At 46.9% G+C, this 18855-nt stretch overlaps 2 protein-coding genes across 2 annotated transcripts; one reads left to right on the top strand and one right to left on the bottom strand.

Moving 5' to 3' along the window:
• On the bottom strand, positions 1-1211 carry YBEY (ybeY metalloendoribonuclease). Its single transcript, XM_062602817.1, has 3 exons — positions 837-1211; positions 298-366; positions 1-136 (listed from the first exon to the last, which is right to left on the bottom strand). The coding sequence occupies exons 1-3, from the start codon at positions 1173-1175 to the stop codon at positions 50-52; spliced, it is 495 nt and encodes a 164-aa protein (XP_062458801.1). The 5' UTR covers positions 1176-1211; the 3' UTR covers positions 1-49.
• A 17-nt stretch (positions 1212-1228) lies between these two features.
• On the top strand, positions 1229-14934 carry MCM3AP (minichromosome maintenance complex component 3 associated protein). Its single transcript, XM_062602713.1, has 14 exons — positions 1229-2088; positions 2175-2398; positions 3079-3157; positions 4643-4790; positions 5761-5957; positions 6840-6979; positions 7467-7664; positions 7883-8151; positions 8690-8852; positions 9382-9542; positions 11113-11357; positions 12574-12764; positions 13702-13802; positions 14799-14934. The coding sequence occupies exons 1-14, from the start codon at positions 1296-1298 to the stop codon at positions 14932-14934; spliced, it is 3045 nt and encodes a 1014-aa protein (XP_062458697.1). The 5' UTR covers positions 1229-1295.
• The last annotated feature ends 3921 nt before the right edge of the window (positions 14935-18855 follow it).

Raw genomic sequence — 18855 nt, 5'->3', positions numbered from 1 at the left:
CACGTCCGGGGCGGCCCCGGTCGCGGCCCGGCCCCTCGGGGCGGCCCCCTCAGAAGAGGCCCGCGGTGAGGGGCCGGAGGCTGGCGCCGGTGAGGCGATTCAGCTCCTGCAGGATCTCCATCTCCTTCTGGTACATCTGCGGGAGAGGACACACTGTCAGCGCCGCTGGGTTAACGGCGTCCAAGGCGAGCCAGGGCCGCGGGGCCCGCGGCTTCCCGGTCACAAAAGAGGATGCTTTCCACGACGAGACACAGCCGGACACCGCACACCGGTGCCGTGTGCCGGGCATCGCCGTACCTGTTGCCACTCGGCTTCTGTGTTGTGCTGGTAGCCAAGCAAATGGCACAGTCCGTGGGCTGCCGTCACCTGTGCAAAGAGACACGAGAATAAAGGACGTGTTGGAAAGGGGCTCAGAGCACCCTGCTCTTGTGGAAGGTGTCCCTGCCCGTGGCAGGGGTTGGAACTGGATGAGCTTTAAGGTCCCTTCAACCCAAATCAGTCTGTGATATTATGAAACTTCACCCCAACACCGCACAGCCCCGTTGTAGGAGAAATAACCAGGGTTAGCCCCGTACCCCATCATTTCCCATTTTGCCATTACTTGCAGCAGGGAAAAACCAGTACTCTGCCTTGCAGAAGGACAAAGCCCAGGCAGTGTCCTCCCGCAGTTAAGTAAACTTTAAAACACAGCGTTAACCTTCCAAGGGTAAACCTCCTTATTCAGCCGGGCCGGGCTAGCAAAGCGGCAGCCGCTACCCTATCCCCATGGGACACCGCACGCTGCCCGTGTCCGCAGCGGGAGGCCCGGCGGCCCCGCTGTCCGCTGCGGCGCTCACCGCCAGGACGCTGTCGAAGTCCTCCCCGGTGTCACGGCACTGCTGATGGATGTACTCTACCCCCAGGAAGATATCCCCCAGGTTGTACTCGTCGCGGCAGCGCGGCCGCGGCAGCTCCCCCGGCGCCACCCGGTGGAAGGGGAAGGAGAGGACGTCGGTGGGCTCCGGGCAATGCCGGTACGCGCCGTTCAGACGCTTCATCAGCCCGTTTCCGGCGCACACCAGCCCCACATCGAAGCGAGAGGCGCCCAGCGCGGCCCGCAGGGCGCACACCGCGCGGCGGAGCGGGGCACGGCGCACCGGCACGGCCCGCTGGGCGTTCCGCAACGCCACGCTCATGATGGCGACCGCGGTGGCGGCACGACCCTGCCCGCCCCTTTCTTCCTTACCGCCCCGTTCCGTCCCGCCCCGCCGGTGGTACCCCGCCCGCTGAGAAGAAGTGGCCGCCCGCCCGCCGCCATGAATGCCGGGGGCCCGTTCCGCGGGCCGCCCGCCTTCCCGCCGCCCCTGCGCTTCGGGCAGGCCGCCGTTTTCGGGCAGGCCGGTGCGGCCTCTGGCCTCCCCTTCACCACGGGGCCCTCTGCCTTCGGGCCGCCCATCGGGCTAGGCCAGGCGCCGGCCTTCACGGCGGCGGGCAGCGGCAGTGCCCCGGCGGGCAACGCGGGGTTCAGCTTCAAGCCGCCCACCAACCTGGGCAGCTTCCCGGGGCCGAGCGAGGCGCCGGGCGGCGGCGGGGCCTTCGCGGCGCCCGAGTTCCGCTTCAAGGCGCCCGAGAGCGCCGCCGCCTTCAAGCCGCTGACGAGCAGCGAGGCGGAGAAGGGCCCCGCTGCTGCCTTCACTTTCTCGCCGCCCTTCGGCTTCGCGCCCGAGGCGAGCCCGGAGGTGACGGCGGGGGGACCCTTCTCCTTCTCGCGTCCCGCCGCCGCGCTGGGCCGGCAGGAGGAGAAAGGCCCGCGGCCGCTCTTTGAGGAGCCGGGCGAGCCGGCGTCCAAAGGCCTGAAGCGGAAGGAGGAGCGGGAGCGCTCTCCCCGGCGGGCAGCGGCGGCGAGCGGACGGGCGGCGGCGGCACCGCCGGAGAAGCGGGCGGTGGTGCTGAGCCGGCCCCGCGGCGGAGCGCTCTTCGGCCGCATGCTGAAGGAGATGCTGCGCAGCCAGGGCCGCGGCCAGCGCGACCGCGGGGAAGCCGCCGAGGGCGAGCGGGGACCCACAGAAGATACGCCGCCGGTCGAGGCCCGGGACCCCCCTCGGGAAGGTAGGATGGGACGGGGGGAGGTCCGTGTCACCCCGTGTCCCCCCGTGTCACCGCGCGCTCTGAGGTCGCTGCCTCCCTTCTCATAGATTCCGCCGCCGTGACCCCTGCCCGCCGGGGTCGGGGCAGCGAGAGCATGGAGGGTCTGGGGGGCCTGTCGCCCAGCGACCTGACCGCCATCCAGTGCAAGAACGTCCCCGATTACCTCAACGACAGGACGGTGCTGGAGAAGCACTTCGGCCAGTTCGCGAAAGTCCGGCGGGTCATGACCAGGCGCAGTAAGAAAATGGCCATTATCCACTTCTTTGATCATGTGAGTACTGGAAGCAATTGGCACAAGAACAGGTTCAGGTTTGAGTGCTTGGGGTGGGTGCAGTGAGAACTGCATCCCTGTGGTGGTGCCGGTGTGGTTTTCACTTGGCAGAAAGTTTTGTATTGTGAGCACCGTGTTACAGACGGGTGGAGGCACACTGAACTGCACCTAAGGCATAGTAACTGCCAGAGTTCTGCCTGGTTTGAGCTGTCCTGCTAGCATCGAGCTCAAATACCAAATGGATCTCCTGTTTGTTGTCTCTTTATGACCAAACCTGATTTACACATGATGCTGCTCTCCTGCTGGGGCTCAGCAGCACCAAAGGTGAGGTAAACTTGGGTAACCTCTGCAGAGTGACCTTTTTGCTGGAAGCACTGCTGTTACCTCAATGCTGAGATGTGTTGAGAAGCTGGTTCAGAGACTGCATAGTCTGTTCCCGTTTTCTGCTTAAAAACACATCTTTGGGCTCTAAGGTTACTGGAGCTCTTGGAAGTTTTGTGGAATTTTTGTGGAAGTCAGTCCTGCTAATTGCATGCAGGTCTTAAGTGAGAAGCTAAAATGGGGTAACCAGAACCTTACAGAAACTGGTAAATGTTTCTCTGGCGAAACCTGCACTGCCTATTTTGGGGTGATGCTCATGGGTTTTCAAGTTTTCATGCTCTGCTTTTGGTTTCTTTCAGGCCTCTGCAGCTCTTGCCAGAAAAAAAGCGAAAGAGTTGCACAAAGATATAGTAACATTTTGGCAAAAGAAGAAAACAAGTAAGTCTGTGTTTCCAGATAGGATTACTGAGTGATATATGAATGGTGTGCCTTCTGCTCCGTTCTTGTTTCCTCATGTGCTAAAATGATCTCCATATAGGAATGCTAAAGCTCCCAAAGTATAATTCTAGATCCCAGACTGGTTTGTGTTGGAAGGGACCTTAAAGATCATCCGGCTTCAACCCCTGCCACAGGCAGGGACACCTTCCACTAGAGCAGGTTGCTCCAAGGCCCTGTGTCCATCCTGGCCTTGAACACTGCCAGGGATGGGGCAGCCACAGCTTCTCTGGGCACCCTGTGCCAGCTCCTCAGCACCCTCACAGGGAAGAACTTATTCCTAATTTCTAATTAGATTGCACTCTGTTTGAACTTAGTCATTCCTCCTTGTCCTGTCCTTATAGGTCTTTGTCAGAAGGCCCTCTCCAGATTTTTTGTTGGCCCCCATTATGCTGTTAAGTGTTAATATTAAGGCTATTAACCTGTTAAGGCTGTTAACACATGGGTGATGTTAATTTTGTGCTCCTATCTAGAAGTAGGACGATCTTTGTGGGTGTAAGAAAACCCAGTTTCAAATGCCTTGCTGCCCACTTCAAAGCCTAGTCTGGCATGTGGGCTTCCTGAGAACTGAAGTAAAGAGACCTCTGGAGTGAGTGTCTGTGGTGTTGAGCTTGCTGTGTGGCATATCAACAATTGCATACTACTTGAACCAAAAAGAGAACAGTCTACAGAGAACTGAGTTCAGCAGTGGAAAACCTGAATTGGAATTAGGGCAAGAGGAGATGTCAAGTTGTCAAGTGCTTCCTATTCCTTAGCTTTGTAAGGGCTGCATGTGTGCTTTGGAGATCCTAGCCTGGGCTTAGGCTTCATCTGTCAGCAGATGAATGGTTCACCACAGCTTTGACCAACCACAGACTTGCCTTCGAACAGTGAATAGCTGCGGAGTTGTCTTCCTGAGAATGAGCATTTTGAAGCAGCAGCTGTAGGGGTGCCTGTTTGCCTTTGAAGGTATAACTCTTGAGAAGTCACACCAGCCTCAGCCTAAGCTTGGGTATGTGAAATAAATGCTTAACATGCTTCAGCCGGAGCACTGGGAATTGTGATTTATTGTAAGTGAAATGGATTTCATATCCCATACAGAATTATGGCTTGTGGATTATATACTAGCCCTGAAAGGACTTGAATTCGGACAATGGTCAGACTTCATCTGCTGACCAATTACTGGTATTGCTAAGTGATGGTTTACTGAAAAATGCTTCTTATAGAACAGTGAAGCTGACTAGCAACTGGTAGACTTACTCAGTACCGCTTCAAGTTGTCCTGGAAGTTTTGCATACGTGTCCAAAACTGACTCTTAGTTTTATTTCCTAATAGTTTTGTTTTGATATTTTGTTTTCTGAAGCAAACTGTTAAACAGCACCACCATGGGGGAAAAAGTTGTTGTGTAAAGTGGCAAGTACCCGGCTTCATGTTTATATGTCACTTCAGGTCCAGCAAAAAGAGAGTTTTCATCCAAGGAGAAGAAAGCAGGTGAAGATGAAGGAAGGCAAAGCAGTGAAGAGCAAACCTATCAGCATTCCCCTCTTCGAAAACCTTTAATAAGATCTTCTGGCAGCGGTGTGATACCTGGTAGAAGGTATGTCTGCTCCTCTGGGAGCCATCTGGCAGGAAATGGGGTGAACAGGGGAAAATGATGATCTCTGTGTGTGCCAAATAGTCATATTCTTATCAGGGAGTGTGCTTTCCTTGTCTTTTCTGGTTTGTCTGAGTTACAAGGTCACAAATCTTAGACTTGGTCAGAAGGATACTTCTGACTGCATTTTAAGTTTGGATCGTTTTCTTGTCTCACTTCAAGTGGATGGTCTTTGTAGAGGAATCTTCCTGGTTTGTGTCAATTGCTGAAAGGACAGGGTTGTCATCTTTCTGTGGCACCTTAATGGTGTGCCCAGTTTGGTATATATACCAGTCTGTACCTATTTGGTACAGGTAATCATGTAACTATAAAATCAGTAATATCTTGTGAAGGAACGAATGCTCCTTGATTTACAAAGTATGTTTGTATCTGGGCGCTGTAAAATCTTTTCATAATCTCTGTTTCTATAGAAAACACTTGGTGACATGGTTAATGGTGGACTTGGCAGTCCTGGGCTAATGGTTGAACTTGATATAAAGGTCTTTTCCAACCTGGTTGATTCTGTGATTCTCTTTCTTCACACCAAGCAGCAGGCTAGCTCCTGGTTTAAAATGCAAACTGATGTGCCATGGTGATTCAAAAAATGCTGCAGCAGCCACCTGGTTTTATCCACTCTTAAGAGACCTTCAGTAATACCAAACTTTGTTGTACAAAGTTTGATGCTTTCACCACAGTCTGGAATGCTTGGCAGTGTTGCCAAGGCAATGCTGAGGATTTAAGAGGATTAAATCCTTGTGCTGGTGTTAGCTTGTAACAACCTTGGTATTTCAATACATACTTGCTTACTTGATACATCGTCTTATGAATAAAATATTCTTCTGAACAGAGATGTTGATGTCCTAAAGAAAAAGTGAACTGATTAAGGCTGGGGCATGCATTAATAAATTACTGATGATATATCTTCTGGTTTTAGTTCTCCAGCAAAGAAGTCTGGTCTTCGAAAGGCACTGCAGTTTGAAGCAGAAATGTTTGATTCTACTTCTGAAGGGCAGAGCTCAGAGGCCTTGGGAGCTTCTCTGTCGTCTCTTAGTAACCTGGTAGGATTAGTGGCTGAGACATCTGAAGAGAGATACCGTCTTTTGGACCAAAGGGACAAAATCATGCGACAAGGTAATCACACAAGTTAATGAGTGTAATATCTGCTTTTCTGATCTAAACAAACAAAGTGTTTGGTGTCTGCTGTGGTACTATGGAAATGGCTTTAAAGAGAGTAACATGGAGCAGTCTAAAATACCCTTCTGTTGTACATATATATACATTAATTTCTTGCAAAACATGCAAAAACCTGTTATTGCACATGGTTATTGTGGAAAGTGAATAGCAGACTGTTCATCTGTGAAGGAGGCTGTGTGGGGAGATCTGCACCCCTGCAGGCTCGCTGAAGAAAGCTATGCAAGACTGTGTTTCTCTAAATTCAAACTACTGATTATTTCAAGAGATGGCACTTTGTTTAACAGAGTGCCGGGTTGTAAACCCTTCCATCCTCCTCTTACCATTTCAAAGCTGACCCTGCTCTTAATGTCTTATTTTTAATATCCACAAACAAATTTCTCACCTGCTTCATGTGGGATTATGAAATTGCCAGTGCTTAGTTAGGACACAAAACATAGGGTATCTTTTAGAGGTTTCAGTCTTCTCAATCTCGATATCCAGGTGGGACTGTAGGAGAAACTGACCCAAACGAATGGGACAGGTCCCAGCATGGGAGAACCCCATCCTTGTGTGTTTCTGACCCACTCCAAGTTGTGGGGCATAGCCCTGCCCTAAACATAAGTAGGCTGGGAACCTCTAGAGACCTTTTCCCACCAGCTCTTTCTGTAACTGTTTCTCCAGCAATGTATTTCTTGACCAGCATACAGATCCCAGCTGTGGGTCATCTGGCATGCTTAGGCCTGTGTTGACACATCAGGATAAAAGCTCATTATGAAAACAAACTAATGTTTGTTTGTGTTTCCTTAGTGTTCATTCGATTTTATTTTTCTCTTTTTTTAGCCCGAATCAAAAGGACTGATCTTGGCAAAGCAAAAACTGTTATTGGTACTTGCCCAGACATGTGTCCTGAAAAGGAGCGCTACATGAGGGAGACAAGAAACCAGCTCAGCATCTTCGAGTTGCTTCTAGGATCTGACAAGGTATGAGCCCTCTGCATGTGGGCGTTTGTTGTTCCTAGGTCATCTTGCTGCTTAGGTAAAGCTGTCAGTGTTGTTTAGCTCCATTACAAGGGTTAATTATGGTGGAAAAATTCTGTAGGTCATTTCAATAACTTCTCTCAATTCCCAGCTTTAAAAGAAGGAGGCTAGAAAATTCCTTTTTTCACTGTCACGGCTTTTACTTAGCTACAGGTCAGCTTTTAGAGGTATAGTTCTAAAACTGTAGGGCAGCAGTTTATGTTGTCTTGAAGATTATGAGACTGAGTCAACACTTAGGATCCTGTCATAAAAGAAAATGTATTTGCTATTGTAGCAGAATGGACATGAACTGCTAGTGTAAACAGTGGAAAAGCCCCTTTAATAATCTGCTCCTTATTAAAGTAAAGGCGTGGATGGGATGAAATCCTCTATACTCCTGAGAAGTTGAACATACTCCTTGGGCTTTGATTCTTTTCTCCATATGCTGCAGGTAGATCATGCAGCAGCAATCAAGGAATATAGCAGGTCTTCAGCAGATCAGGAGGAGCCTTTGCCCCATGAACTGAGACCCTCTGAGGTGTTGAGCATGACCATGGACTATTTAGTGACAAACATTATGGATCAAGGAGAAGGAAACTACCGAGAATGGTATGACTTTGTCTGGAACAGAACTCGTGGAATAAGAAAGGTAAATGCTGGTGGATGGAGGTGTTTGCTAAGAGAAAACAAAAGATCATGTAATGCTGTAAAAAGTGTAGCAAAAAGCAGTAGTAATTTAAATGTTTTGAATTGCAAAGTGACTTGGAGAATGGTTGAAATGTGTTTTCCAAAGGTAGTGCCAGTTGACTATGCTCTTCAGCTGTAGTTTAAAGACACATGCAGTGTGTTTTGTATCATTCTGGCTAGGATATCACCCAGCAACATCTCTGCAACCCGCTGATGGTGTCTCTGATTGAGAAGTGCACTCGCTTTCACATCCATTGTGCTCACCACTTGTGTGAAGAGCCCATGTCCTCCTTTGATGCCAAAATCAACAATGAGAACATGACTAAATGCCTGCAGAGCTTGAAGGAGATGTATCAGGACCTGGCTAACAAGGGGGTTTACTGCAAGAGTGAAGCAGAGTTCAGAGGCTATAATGTCTTGTTGAATCTCAACAAGGGGGATATTCTCAGGTGGGAGCAACAGATATCACTTGTTTTCTCTCTTTGCTTTGGGAAGAATTGTGATTAGGATTAAGTCCTGAGAAATTGTAATGGAAGCAAATAATCTTAGTTGCAGAGGGTTTTTTTGCCATAGAAAGTGTACTGTAGTAATGTTTTATTTGATGTTTCCAATAGGTCCTTTTAAGAAGTTTCACTGCTTTATCTGCAGTAGAACCAAGGAAAAGGGAAAAACCATTTCATGGGCAGAGGCATACTTTGCTCTTCTGGTCAACCTCTTGCCTGCCTTCCTCCCTAGCCAATGGAGTGATGTACCTATATAATAACATGCTGATGATGCAGGTATCATTAGAAGATTAATGATCAGGAAATGATACTGCAAGTTTAATTCACAGCCATTTGGTTTGGGCAGGAGTTGCCTGTCTTGCTTATAGTTCCTTATTTTAATTCCCTTTTGTTTCAGGTTGCTATTGAATTGTGACTGTTACTATTGAATTGTGATTGTTGCTATTGAAGCAAAAGGGTTGTCTCTGTTTTTTTGTCTCCACAGAGAAGTACAGCAGTTTCATCCAGAGGTTAGAAACTCTCCTGAAGTTAGATTTGCTGTTCAAGCTTTTGCTGCATTGAATAGCAACAACTTTGTGAGGTTCTTCAAGTTAGTGCAAGCAGCTTCCTATCTGAATGCCTGTCTCTTACACTGTTACTTCAACCAGGTGAGAAAAAGGCAGATATATGTTTTCTTAAGTGTTTATAAGAAAAAACAGTCTGGGATTTTGGGGAGGAAATCTCAGCAGAAAACTTGGTAGATATTTAGCCTTACAAATAATCTTATTCTTGCTTCTTCAGAAGCATTTAAAAACATATCAAGAGTGTTCAGCCGTAATAGAAAAGGCAGATACTTTTTTCTCCATAACTGTGTACAGATACATAGTATTTTCCCTGAAAATAATTAGGAAGCAGAGAAGTGAGGCTTTTGCAGAGAAAGCATGAACCTGCAGTTTCAGATGCCTTGGCAAGCTTTTTCTTCTGTACAAGAGTCACAAAGGGATATGCTCAAAATGTGCATCATTATAAAAGAGCAGAAACTAGAAAGCAAATTAAATCTGTGTAGTTGTTTGTGTGGCTATTTAACAAAGTACTGATTTCTTTTAAACATGATTTTTACACTTATAGTTACACTTGATAGTAAATTTGGGGTTCTCTGACTTGGTAGTTACAAGGCTTTTTCTTTCCTTCCCCCAGATCCGTAAAGATGCTCTCAAATCTCTCAACATTGCCTACACTGTGAGCACCCAAAGATGTACAGTGTTTCCCTTGGATCACTTGGTCCGCATGCTCCTGTTCAAAGACTGTGAAGAAGCAACTGATTTTATAAGTTACTATGGCCTGAGTGTATCTGATGGGTAAGTGTAAGGGGAAGGGCTCTGTGCCTCAGTGGAGTAAAACCAGTGTTAGGTGAAGCATTAATGTAGATAAGCTGCTCCTGCTTGTTTGTGACCAGGCAAAGTAAAGAAGAGGCGAAGAATAAGGGCTAGGCTCTGTAAGCAAAAGCACAGGGACAGTGATGCGTACAGATTTTAGTAATCTGTTTGTTATTGTAATTATGAAAATGTCTTTAATTTTACATCTTTCCATCAAGAAATGGGGTTTGTATCCCTGTGACTAGCATAACTTCCCATGATAGCTTTTTTGCACGTGTACATTTACCAGTCTTTACTTGGTTTGATGAGGTGACAAGGGATTTCAAGACACCAAAATTCCTTCAGCCTTCTGGAAGGTTGAATCTGGAACTCTGTCTCCACTGGATTCCAGGGTCTTTCTCCCTAGATTGTGGATAACCCTGTAGAAAAAATTAAATAGTTTCAGGTTCTTATCTTGCAGCTGAATTGTAGGAAATAAATGAGGATACAGTTCTGCCTTTCAGGAAACTGGTGTTATTGTGATGTATGTAGTGCAGGATGAAGGAGAACAGTGCAAACTCAGTTTTTCTGAGGATGTTGGAAGCCAACAGTTTGCAGATAAGAATATCTTCCATAGAAATATGTACAATGTAAAATGTGCCCCTGCAGATTGCCAGTCTCAGAAGACTGAAGAAGACAAAAGCACATGAGCATGCCAGCTAGTGTTCTATTTCCTGTTAACATTCTGGTTTGAAAGAATGAATTCACTAGACTACAGATTCCAAAAATTAGAAGATGATTGTACCTTTTAAAATTACTTCTGTAGATAGCCCTGGCATCTATGATGTGGGCTGTATCTATCCTGAGAATGATCATGGACTGGAGCACTTCCATACAAAGACAGGCTGAGAACATTGGGGCTGTTCAGCCTGGAGAAGAGAAGCTGAGTGGAGACCTCAGAGCAGCTTCCAGTATCTGATGGGGGCTACAAGGATGCAGACAGGGACTCTTCATCAGGGACTGTAGCGATAGGACAAGGGGTGGTGGGTTCAAACTGAAACAGGGGAAGTTCAGGTTGGATATAAGGAAGAAGTTCTTTACTGTGAGGGTGGTGAGGCACTGGCACAGGGTGCCCAGAGAAGCTGTGAATGCTCCATCCCTCACAGCGTTCAAGGCCAGGTTGGACAGGACCTTGGGCAACATGGTCTAGTGTGAGGTGTCCCTTCCCATTATAGGGGATTGGAACTAGATGATCTTAAGGTCTTTTCCAAACCAAACTATACTAGGATTCTATGTAATCTAGGTAAAACTATAATACACACAGTGAATAAAGGTTAAAAGGAGAAAGACACAGAACAGTCTACGAGGGTGCCCAGGAACATTAGTACGGGAGGATAGGTGTGAGGACAGTGCTCTCTGCCTTCCCTGTTCTGGTTCCAGCTAAAGACTGAGATCTAGGCTACAAGAAGCAAGCCAGAGTGCCCAGTGCCTGGCTCACTTTGCCCCCACTAACTGAAAACCTATAGTTTACTGGAGCTTTGAGGATGTACTCCTGGTTTTTATGTTTCCCTAGGGCTTACGTGGAGCTGAATCGCTCAGCTTTCTTGGAGCCAGATGGATTACCCAAACCACGGAAATCCATGTTTGTCAGCCAGAAGCTAACTGTCTTGGTTGGGGAAGTTGTAAATGGTGGCCCATTGCCTGTGGTACCTCACCATGTGCCTGTGTCCAGCTTCAATGGACAGAACAAGTACATTGGTGGAAGCACCTCTGTGGATCAAGCTAGTACTAGCCAAAAATGCAGTGTTGAAGCAACAGGTAAGAGCAGACATGCAGTTTTAGATACTGCTCAGGAGCATACTTCTGTGTTGGCTCTGTGAGAAGTCCTGTTTTACGAAGCGGGAACTGTTCTTTACTCATGGGTTGAAATTGCACGGAAATTTGGATGTAATGGGAGCATGCTTTCATTTAAATGTACTTCGGTATCTAAAAGCTAAGAAGCAACCTGATTAATAAAACACATTCCCTAATACAGGAAACACACTAAGGGAAATGAGCACAATTTTGCCAGCTTGGGTGATAAGCAGTAGCAGTCATTTTTCTCCTCAGTAGCTGGTGCAGTGCTGTGTTTTTGACTTTCAGCCTGGGAACAGCGCTGATAACATGATGTTTTTAGTTGTTGCTCAGTAATGTTTCCTCTGACCAAGGACTTCCTGAGTCTCATGCTCTGCCAGGGAGGAGGGGAAGCCGCGAGGGAGCAGAGACAGGACACCTGACCCAAACTGTCCAAAGGGGTAGTCTGTACCACAGCATGTCATTCATGCCCAGGATATAAACGGGGGGGAGTTACCTGGAAGGGCTAGATCTCTGCTCGGGTCGGCAGGTGGTGAGCGGCTGTATTCTCTCTCCTTGTTATTTCCCTCACCATTATTATTACTGGTGTTAGCAGCAGTGGTTTGTGTTATACCTTAGTTACTGGACTGTTCTTATCTCAACCTGTGGGAGTTACATTCTTTTGATTCTCCTCCCCATCCCTCTGGGAGCGGGGCGGGGGTGGGGGGTTCTGAGTTACTGGCTGGGCATAAACCACGACAGTGAAATCACCAGGTATTGGTCTCCTTCAGACAGCCAACTTTCCTCTTCAGTTTGCAGGTTTTGTATTGCAGCTGTTCACAGCGTGTGTATAAAATCATGTTGGTTTTCAGGTTTGCTGAACATAGGGTTTTTTTGGTTGAAAGTACAGCTCTTCTATATGTTCAAGAGGGGGTGTAGGTGCTAGGTGTATTTGCCTTAAAACAGTTGTTTTATTAGGAATGTATTTAATGTGCACTAAAAATGTTAATGCTTTATATAAAATAGCCATAAATTAGTTTCTATGATGTAACTGTATATTTAACTTCAAGGCAGCAAGCCTCTGTTATGTGCTTGTTTTATGATGAAGTTTATCAGAGAAGCCAGCTTTTGAAGATAATACTTTTGCTTCTACTTGTGACTGACGTGGCTTCCTTAATTTTTCTCCTCCCCCCATCCCAAGAAGGAAGAATGGAAAGCAAAGGTGTGGATTTAGATGTTGCAGCAGTAAGAGTCCAGCCTCCAGCTCATCTTCTGCCCTCGCTGTTACCTCGTCAGCTTGTGCCAGTGCTGCCTCCTCCACAGACCATCTCCCAACCTCCTGGACAACCTGAGCCTCTCTCTTCAAAGCCTCAGCCTGCCTACACAGACACAGTAAGGAAATCTAAATCCATCATGAAGTATGAGGGAAAGATCTGTGAAAATAATTAAAGATAACTGAGTTCTTAGGTTGTTTTAGTTCTCCAGAATCTGCACGTGTTATGTGTAGAATCAAAAGGAGATGCTCCCTGCTTCAGTGCTTTGGATACCTTGAGAACTTGTTTCCTTGAGCTATTCTGAAAAGAGAAAGTCTTGAATGATTTCATGTGCAACCCTGACACAGGATAAACAGTCTCATATGATCAGCACTTACCTGAGAAACCTCTAAGGAGAGAACCAGAAAGTGATAGTAGAAAGTGATTATCTTTGACTTAGTAGGTAAACTTTGCTTTAGTGAACAACACTGAGCTGTTTCTTAATGACACGTTTCATATATGAGACATGACAAAGTTTCTCCTGGTGGGTCTGTGACTATTGATGTTAGATCTTGAACATGTACCCTGTGTATCTGTGCTATTCCTCTTTTTCTAGCTTCCACACGTTTAGATACGTACTAATGCTGAACCCGTCTCAGAGTCTCTCATTGCTTTGTAAGCTAGTGCTGCCTATTCTACCTAAACATGGCTGCATATCAGTGAAGGTTAGACCTGGTCATTTGGAATTAAATCAGCTAGAATGAGAAAAACTCAAGAAAAGAGGAATCCCTCTCAAAATTCACTTTTAGCTACTGTTTCCTGACTTGACTTGTCCATATTTATTACAGAAAGCTGCTCCTGTTTCTGGGCTGCTACTAGCCTTTTAGGTAGTCTTAAATTTCCAGGCTGTATGTTTGATGAAGTTAGCTTATTTTGTAAGTAGAAATACAGATAATATTGCCAATTCCAGTCAATTAAACAAGGCTGAAAAGCCTTATTCCCAGTTCACATCTGTGCCCAGGCCATCCTGAGCAGGGCTGCATCTTGCTTCAGCTACTTCCTCTGCTGTGTTGTAGGACATCGCAGAAGTGGTGGATGTGCTGTTGCAGGAGGTCCTCAATGGAGAGTGCAGTGAAGTCAGCAGAGCAGGAGTGGCTTATGTGACTGCTGCCATCTGGTAAGGAACATTTATTGCTGCTACTCCTGGCATCAGTCATTAGAGCTGCAATTTGCCATAGCAGCACCATGTGTGAAGATCATAAGACTTAAGGCAAGGTCTGTAGTGGAGATAGCCATACTGATACAGTTGAGGGAAGAGCAGACCTTTCTTCAGATGCCTGCCACCTCCCTGTTACACACCAGCTAGGATAATGGAAGGCTTACTGCAGACCTCTACACCTTGCCTTGCATGATGCTCACAACACTGCTGCAAGGAATGTGTTTTGTGGGAGGGAAGGGGCCTAAAGAGGGAAAAGGAGTAAGTCCAGATCCGTCTGCTTCTCTGCTTCATATAACGTATTCTCTCCAAGGCCATTGGTAGTTGTAGATGTGAGATTGTAACCAAAACAGTGTTATTAATGCCCCAGTGTTTGGACTGTTGCTGAACAGCAGAGGGGCAAGGCCTTCCTTGTTTCCCACTCTGCAGGCCTGTGAGTAGGCTGGGGGTGCGGCAGAGGCTGGTAGGAGACACAGCAGACACAGCTGACCCAGACTAAAGTCCATACAGTGTGATGTCATGGTCAGCAATAAAACTGGGTTTGAGGAAGAAAGTAGATTTTCTGGTTTCCAGGGTGGCCCCTGACCTGAAACTGTGAGGGACGCCTCACACTAGACCATGTTGCCCAAGGTCCTGTCCAGCCTGGCCGTGAACACTGCCAGGGATGGGGCATTTACAACTTCTCTGGGCACCCTGTGCCAGCGCCTCACCACCCTCACAGTAAAGAACTTGTTCCTTATATCTAACCTGACCTTCCACTGTTTCAGTTTGAACCCATCACCCCTTGCCCCATCACTACAGTCCTTGATGAAGAGCTCCTCTCTGCATCCTTGTAGCCCCCTTCAGATATTGGAAGCTGCTCTGAGGTCTCCACTCAGGTTCTCTTCTCCAGGCTGAATATAGGGCTTTGAATGAAAATTTTTTGGCTTTGAAAAGAGACTTGCTCTTCCTGCACAGCACCTCGGAGGCTGCTGTAGAGGAGCTCGTGACTGAAGTGACGGGGGAGATCCTCAGACAAGTGGCTGGAAGCGTGCTTAATGCAGAAAGGGAGCGTGTCAAAGAGGAAAGGCGCAGAGTAGAGGAAGAGAGGTGAGTGGCTGCTTTTGCTGTACGTGGTGGGCTCAATTCATCCTTAGGCAGCATTAACAACAGCTGGTGCCAACCTGAGGCCTTGCCCAAGGGCTCAGCCCCTGTGTTTTTCTGCCATACCAACAGCACTCAGTTTGTCTCACACTGGGACTGTGCAGGCAGGCTGCCCCTTCCACACGTTCAGATGTGCTAGCTTGTATTTTGGGGACCTCAGAGCCAGTATGAAAATCGTGGCTCGGGGTTTTGGGAACTTTAATACCCGCAGAGCTTCCAGAGAGGGAGATGGATCCCAGCTCTGCTGTATGCAGGAACTTTTCCTTCCGAGTGAGCTACTTGTTTTTAACTTACTGTGGTAAGTATAAAATCACCCTGTTGTTATGTGTAGTTCTGAAGGAAAACTGGCTTCATGGAAAGCTGTTTAAAGAGAGAAACCAGCTGGTGGCAACTCAAGTTGTGTGTGAATTAACTGTCTGACACTGTGTGTAGCACTTGTGTAACTAAGGAGCAGGTTTGCAAGCGTAAAACTTCAGTCTTGCCACTGGTGTAAATGTTTTCTCTGTCCTTCCAGGAAAAAGCAGGAAAAAGAAAAGTTAATAAAGCAGTTGAGCCAGTTGGTGGGGATGGAGTTAATGGAAGAAGTAATAAAGGAGAGTGTTCAAGAAGCTTCAACCGATGAGTTAAAGTAGGTACAACATACTGTATGGTGTACTTTCCTGTAGGATGCTTTCCAAAGGGTAAGGATTTCTCAGGGAGTGGTAGGATTCCTGCTTGGATTTCTTTGAGGTCATCTTCACTAAGCTACTTGAGAAGGAAAGTGTAGTTGATCGTACAGCAAGTGCCAGTTTGCAGTCATGCTGTCAGGCAGTAGTGGTCCTCCAGGGTGAAGGGGACAGAGGATTGTTTAGGGCAAGGCTGCCATGTATGCTTTTTCTTCATCCGACTCCCTTATGGCTCAGCTGTGGTCTCTCTTGTAGACCCTTCGGTATAAGCTTGTGATCAGTGTAAAACTTGAATGACTTCCAATTGATCACAAGTCTTATTCAGAAGAGCTGTAGAATACAAGTATGGAAAATCCCGTTCCTTTGCTAAATGTGAAGGTCTTCCCTTCAGCTAATTGTATGGGCATTTGCTGCAGTCTCCACTTCACTAGATGTCTTGGGTTATTTCATTTTGAACTAGATGTGCCTTAGAAAGAGACCGGCAAGCCCGTATTGCTCGCTGTTCAGAAGAAGTCTGTGGTCATGTCATGGGGCTCTTTCTGGAGGATGAGATCTTCCAGATTGCTAAGGAAACCCTTCAGGAGCTCCAGTGTTTCTGCAAGTACTTACAACGGTGAGTTACCACCTTGTAATAAAACTGCTTTTCTCAAGAGCATAAGTTACTACATGTGAGGGGGGAAACACACCTCTCGGAGTCAGCTTGGTAGGAGATTTCAGCTTCATTTTATTCAGAGACTTGTAATAATTCCTCCTTATATTATTTCTGTTGGACATTTCTTTTTCTGGATATGTGGTAAGGGTTATGGGGTTGTTGTGGTGTTCCAAGGCAGATATTCATTCTGTACTGCCCCAGTACAGTCAGGTTGAGGTGCATTTCCAGTGGTATCTGTCACCGTTAAAACGGAAGGAGCAGAGTAGTCCCTTTTCTGTGGAGCACCTCCCCTTGTAGAGTTTTTTGTCCTAAAATTGAGTTCATGTGTCTCTTTAGGACACGCGTTAATAGCCTTCAGTGCTCCTTTTGTCTGGATGGGTTTTTTGAATGGGGCACAAGGCCCACCCCTTTTCGTAGCTGCACATGTACAGCTGGCAGTTCTGGTCCTGTGTGTGTTCCATTTGAGCTTTGTCTTTGCTGCTGTGTGCAGCAATACAGCCTGAATCCACTGCAGCATCCACATGCACCACCTCACACTGTCCCCTGGGCAGACTGACGAGGGTGTTTGAGAGCCCAGTCCGGTTCGAAGACCAAAGATGAGAAACACAGAATCACATAATGGTTTGGGTTGGAAGGAACCTCAAAGCTCATCCAGCTTCAACCCGTCCTGCAACGAGCAGGGACACCTTCCACTAGAGCAGGTTGCTCAAAGCCCCATCCAACCTGGCCTTGAACACTGCCAGGGATGGGGCTGCCACAGGTTCTCTGAGCACCCTGTGCCAGTGCCTCAGCCCACTCATAGAGAAGATTTGTTTCCGTGACAGAACCCCTTTGGTCTGCAGAAGAGTTTAGTATTGTGAGCTATTCTCTTCCAAAGGTGGAGGGAGGCAGTGGCAGCTCGAACGAAGTTGAAACGTCAAATGAGGGCATTTCCAGCTGCTCCCTGCTGCACTGATCCAGAAAACAAGCTGAAAGCACTGTCCCCCAGTGCAGAGTGGCCTGTAGCCATGGAGAGCTTGTGCAAGAGGATTGTAAACCTGGGGAATGGAGGAAAGCTGGGAGTCTCATGCACAAGGTAAGGATACTTCGAGTGACAGCAGCTGGCAGTCTGGTTGGTTTTTGGAAGGTAAGTCCCAAAGAAGCCCTCTTCTTCCATTGCAAATGTTAATGGTTTTACAAAACTTAGTTCTTAAACAGCCACCAGAAGACACTTTGGGCACAAGTGCCTTGACAAAGACTGAAAACATACCTAAATCCTTCTATTAGCCACCACTTTTTAAAGTGTCTGCAGTTCTTCTCAGGTCTTAATGTTCCTTAAAATTGGTTAAAGTACCTGCTTTACACCAAAAATTACAGTCAGGTATCATTTGTTTGCAGATTGAATTGGATGAGAAACAAGACAGCGCATGAAATTAAAGTTCAGCACTTCTACCAGCAGTTGTTAAGGTATGTTGGTGTTTGATCCTTGTTTTCTGTGTAAGTAAACTGTAATGGAACTGTCAGAAGGTCAGTAAGGAATGGCAAATCATACTGGAGTGTCCACTGACATTAAGCTATCTGGTCCTATTGTCATGGGTGTAAATTTAAGGGGCTGGTAGATATTATGTTTTTTTTTTGTACCTGGGTAGGATGGAATATAAGAGGAGAGGAGTAAATGAGCTGTTACCAGCCTGGCAGTGCAGCAGGTGAGCTGCTTTCTCAGCTCATCATGCATTCTGGTGGTCTGTGTGGTTACTGGGGACTTCCCCAGTATTGAAGCAATGTGGAAGTGGAGCATTTCATATGTGGTCCACAATCCCCAAACTAAGGCTTGTGTATCAGATTTAGCGGCTGCAATTCTTGAAGGCATCTGGTCTGTGGTGCAATAGATGGGCAATACATCTAAGGAATTGGCTCTGATTTTGGAGGGTTTGAACTGGACAGTAGGTACTTCCAGTATTGCAAGATACAGTAAAGAGCTCAGGTTAGATGTAAGGATGCGCTCAAACAGGTTGCCCAAAGAAGTGGTAAATGCCCCATCCCTGGCAGTGTTCAAGGCCAGGTTGAACAGGGCTTGGAAGAACTTGGTCTAGTGGAAGGTGTCCCTGCCCATTACATGGGGTTAGAACTGAATGATCTGAAGGTCCTTTCCAACCCAAACCATTCTATGATGAAAAACATTCCCAGGTGTGAATGAGCAATAAAGGACTGTCTTTTCACCAGTTTCTCTCTTTTTAAGTGATTTAGCTTGGACTCCCCTGGATCTTGTCTCATTAATCACTGAACATACTCCACTTCAACAAGAGCAGGTTTTTTGGAAGGTGATACTGGTTTTGCCAAATGATGATGAATATGTGGAGGATGATCCCAGCAGGTGAGTAGAAGAAGCAGGTTGCTGGTCCCTTTCTCAAACAAGGCAGTCACACAGAGAACAGTAGTAGTATACAGTCCTTGATGTGTTCTTCTTATTACCCTGTACCATGTGAAATTTCCAGGTGGTGGTGTTTTGGTTTGTATTGTTTTTCTCCAGAGTGCTCTAAAGGAACATAGCTCTAACTTTTTGCAGTGGTCTGGA

The sequence above is a fragment of the Pezoporus occidentalis genome, unplaced genomic scaffold (assembly GCF_034315485.1).
Source record: "Pezoporus occidentalis ecotype Australia unplaced genomic scaffold, CSIRO_AGI_Poc_V1 ctg118, whole genome shotgun sequence".
Classification (NCBI taxonomy): domain Eukaryota; kingdom Metazoa; phylum Chordata; class Aves; order Psittaciformes; family Psittacidae; genus Pezoporus; species Pezoporus occidentalis.
The sequence above is the reverse complement of the archived record's forward strand: the minus strand, read 5'-3'. Positions and strand labels throughout refer to the sequence as shown.

Bases quoted from the DNA above. Each gene is read 5' to 3' on its own strand.
- YBEY (XM_062602817.1), bottom strand. From the start codon at position 1,175: ATGAGCGTGGCGTTGCGGAACGCCCAGCGGGCCGTGCCGGTGCGCCGT. The intron at 367-836 runs GTGAGCGCCGCA...CTCTTTGCACAG, and splicing joins ACTTCGACAGCGTCCTGGCG to GTGACGGCAGCCCACGGACT. The intron at 137-297 runs GTACGGCGATGC...CCTCTCCCGCAG, and splicing joins CAGAAGCCGAGTGGCAACAG to ATGTACCAGAAGGAGATGGA.
- MCM3AP (XM_062602713.1), top strand. From the start codon at position 1,296: ATGAATGCCGGGGGCCCGTTCCGCGGGCCGCCCGCCTTCCCGCCGCCC. The intron at 2,399-3,078 runs GTGAGTACTGGA...GGTTTCTTTCAG, and splicing joins TTATCCACTTCTTTGATCAT to GCCTCTGCAGCTCTTGCCAG. The intron at 9,543-11,112 runs GTAAGTGTAAGG...ATGTTTCCCTAG, and splicing joins GGCCTGAGTGTATCTGATGG to GGCTTACGTGGAGCTGAATC.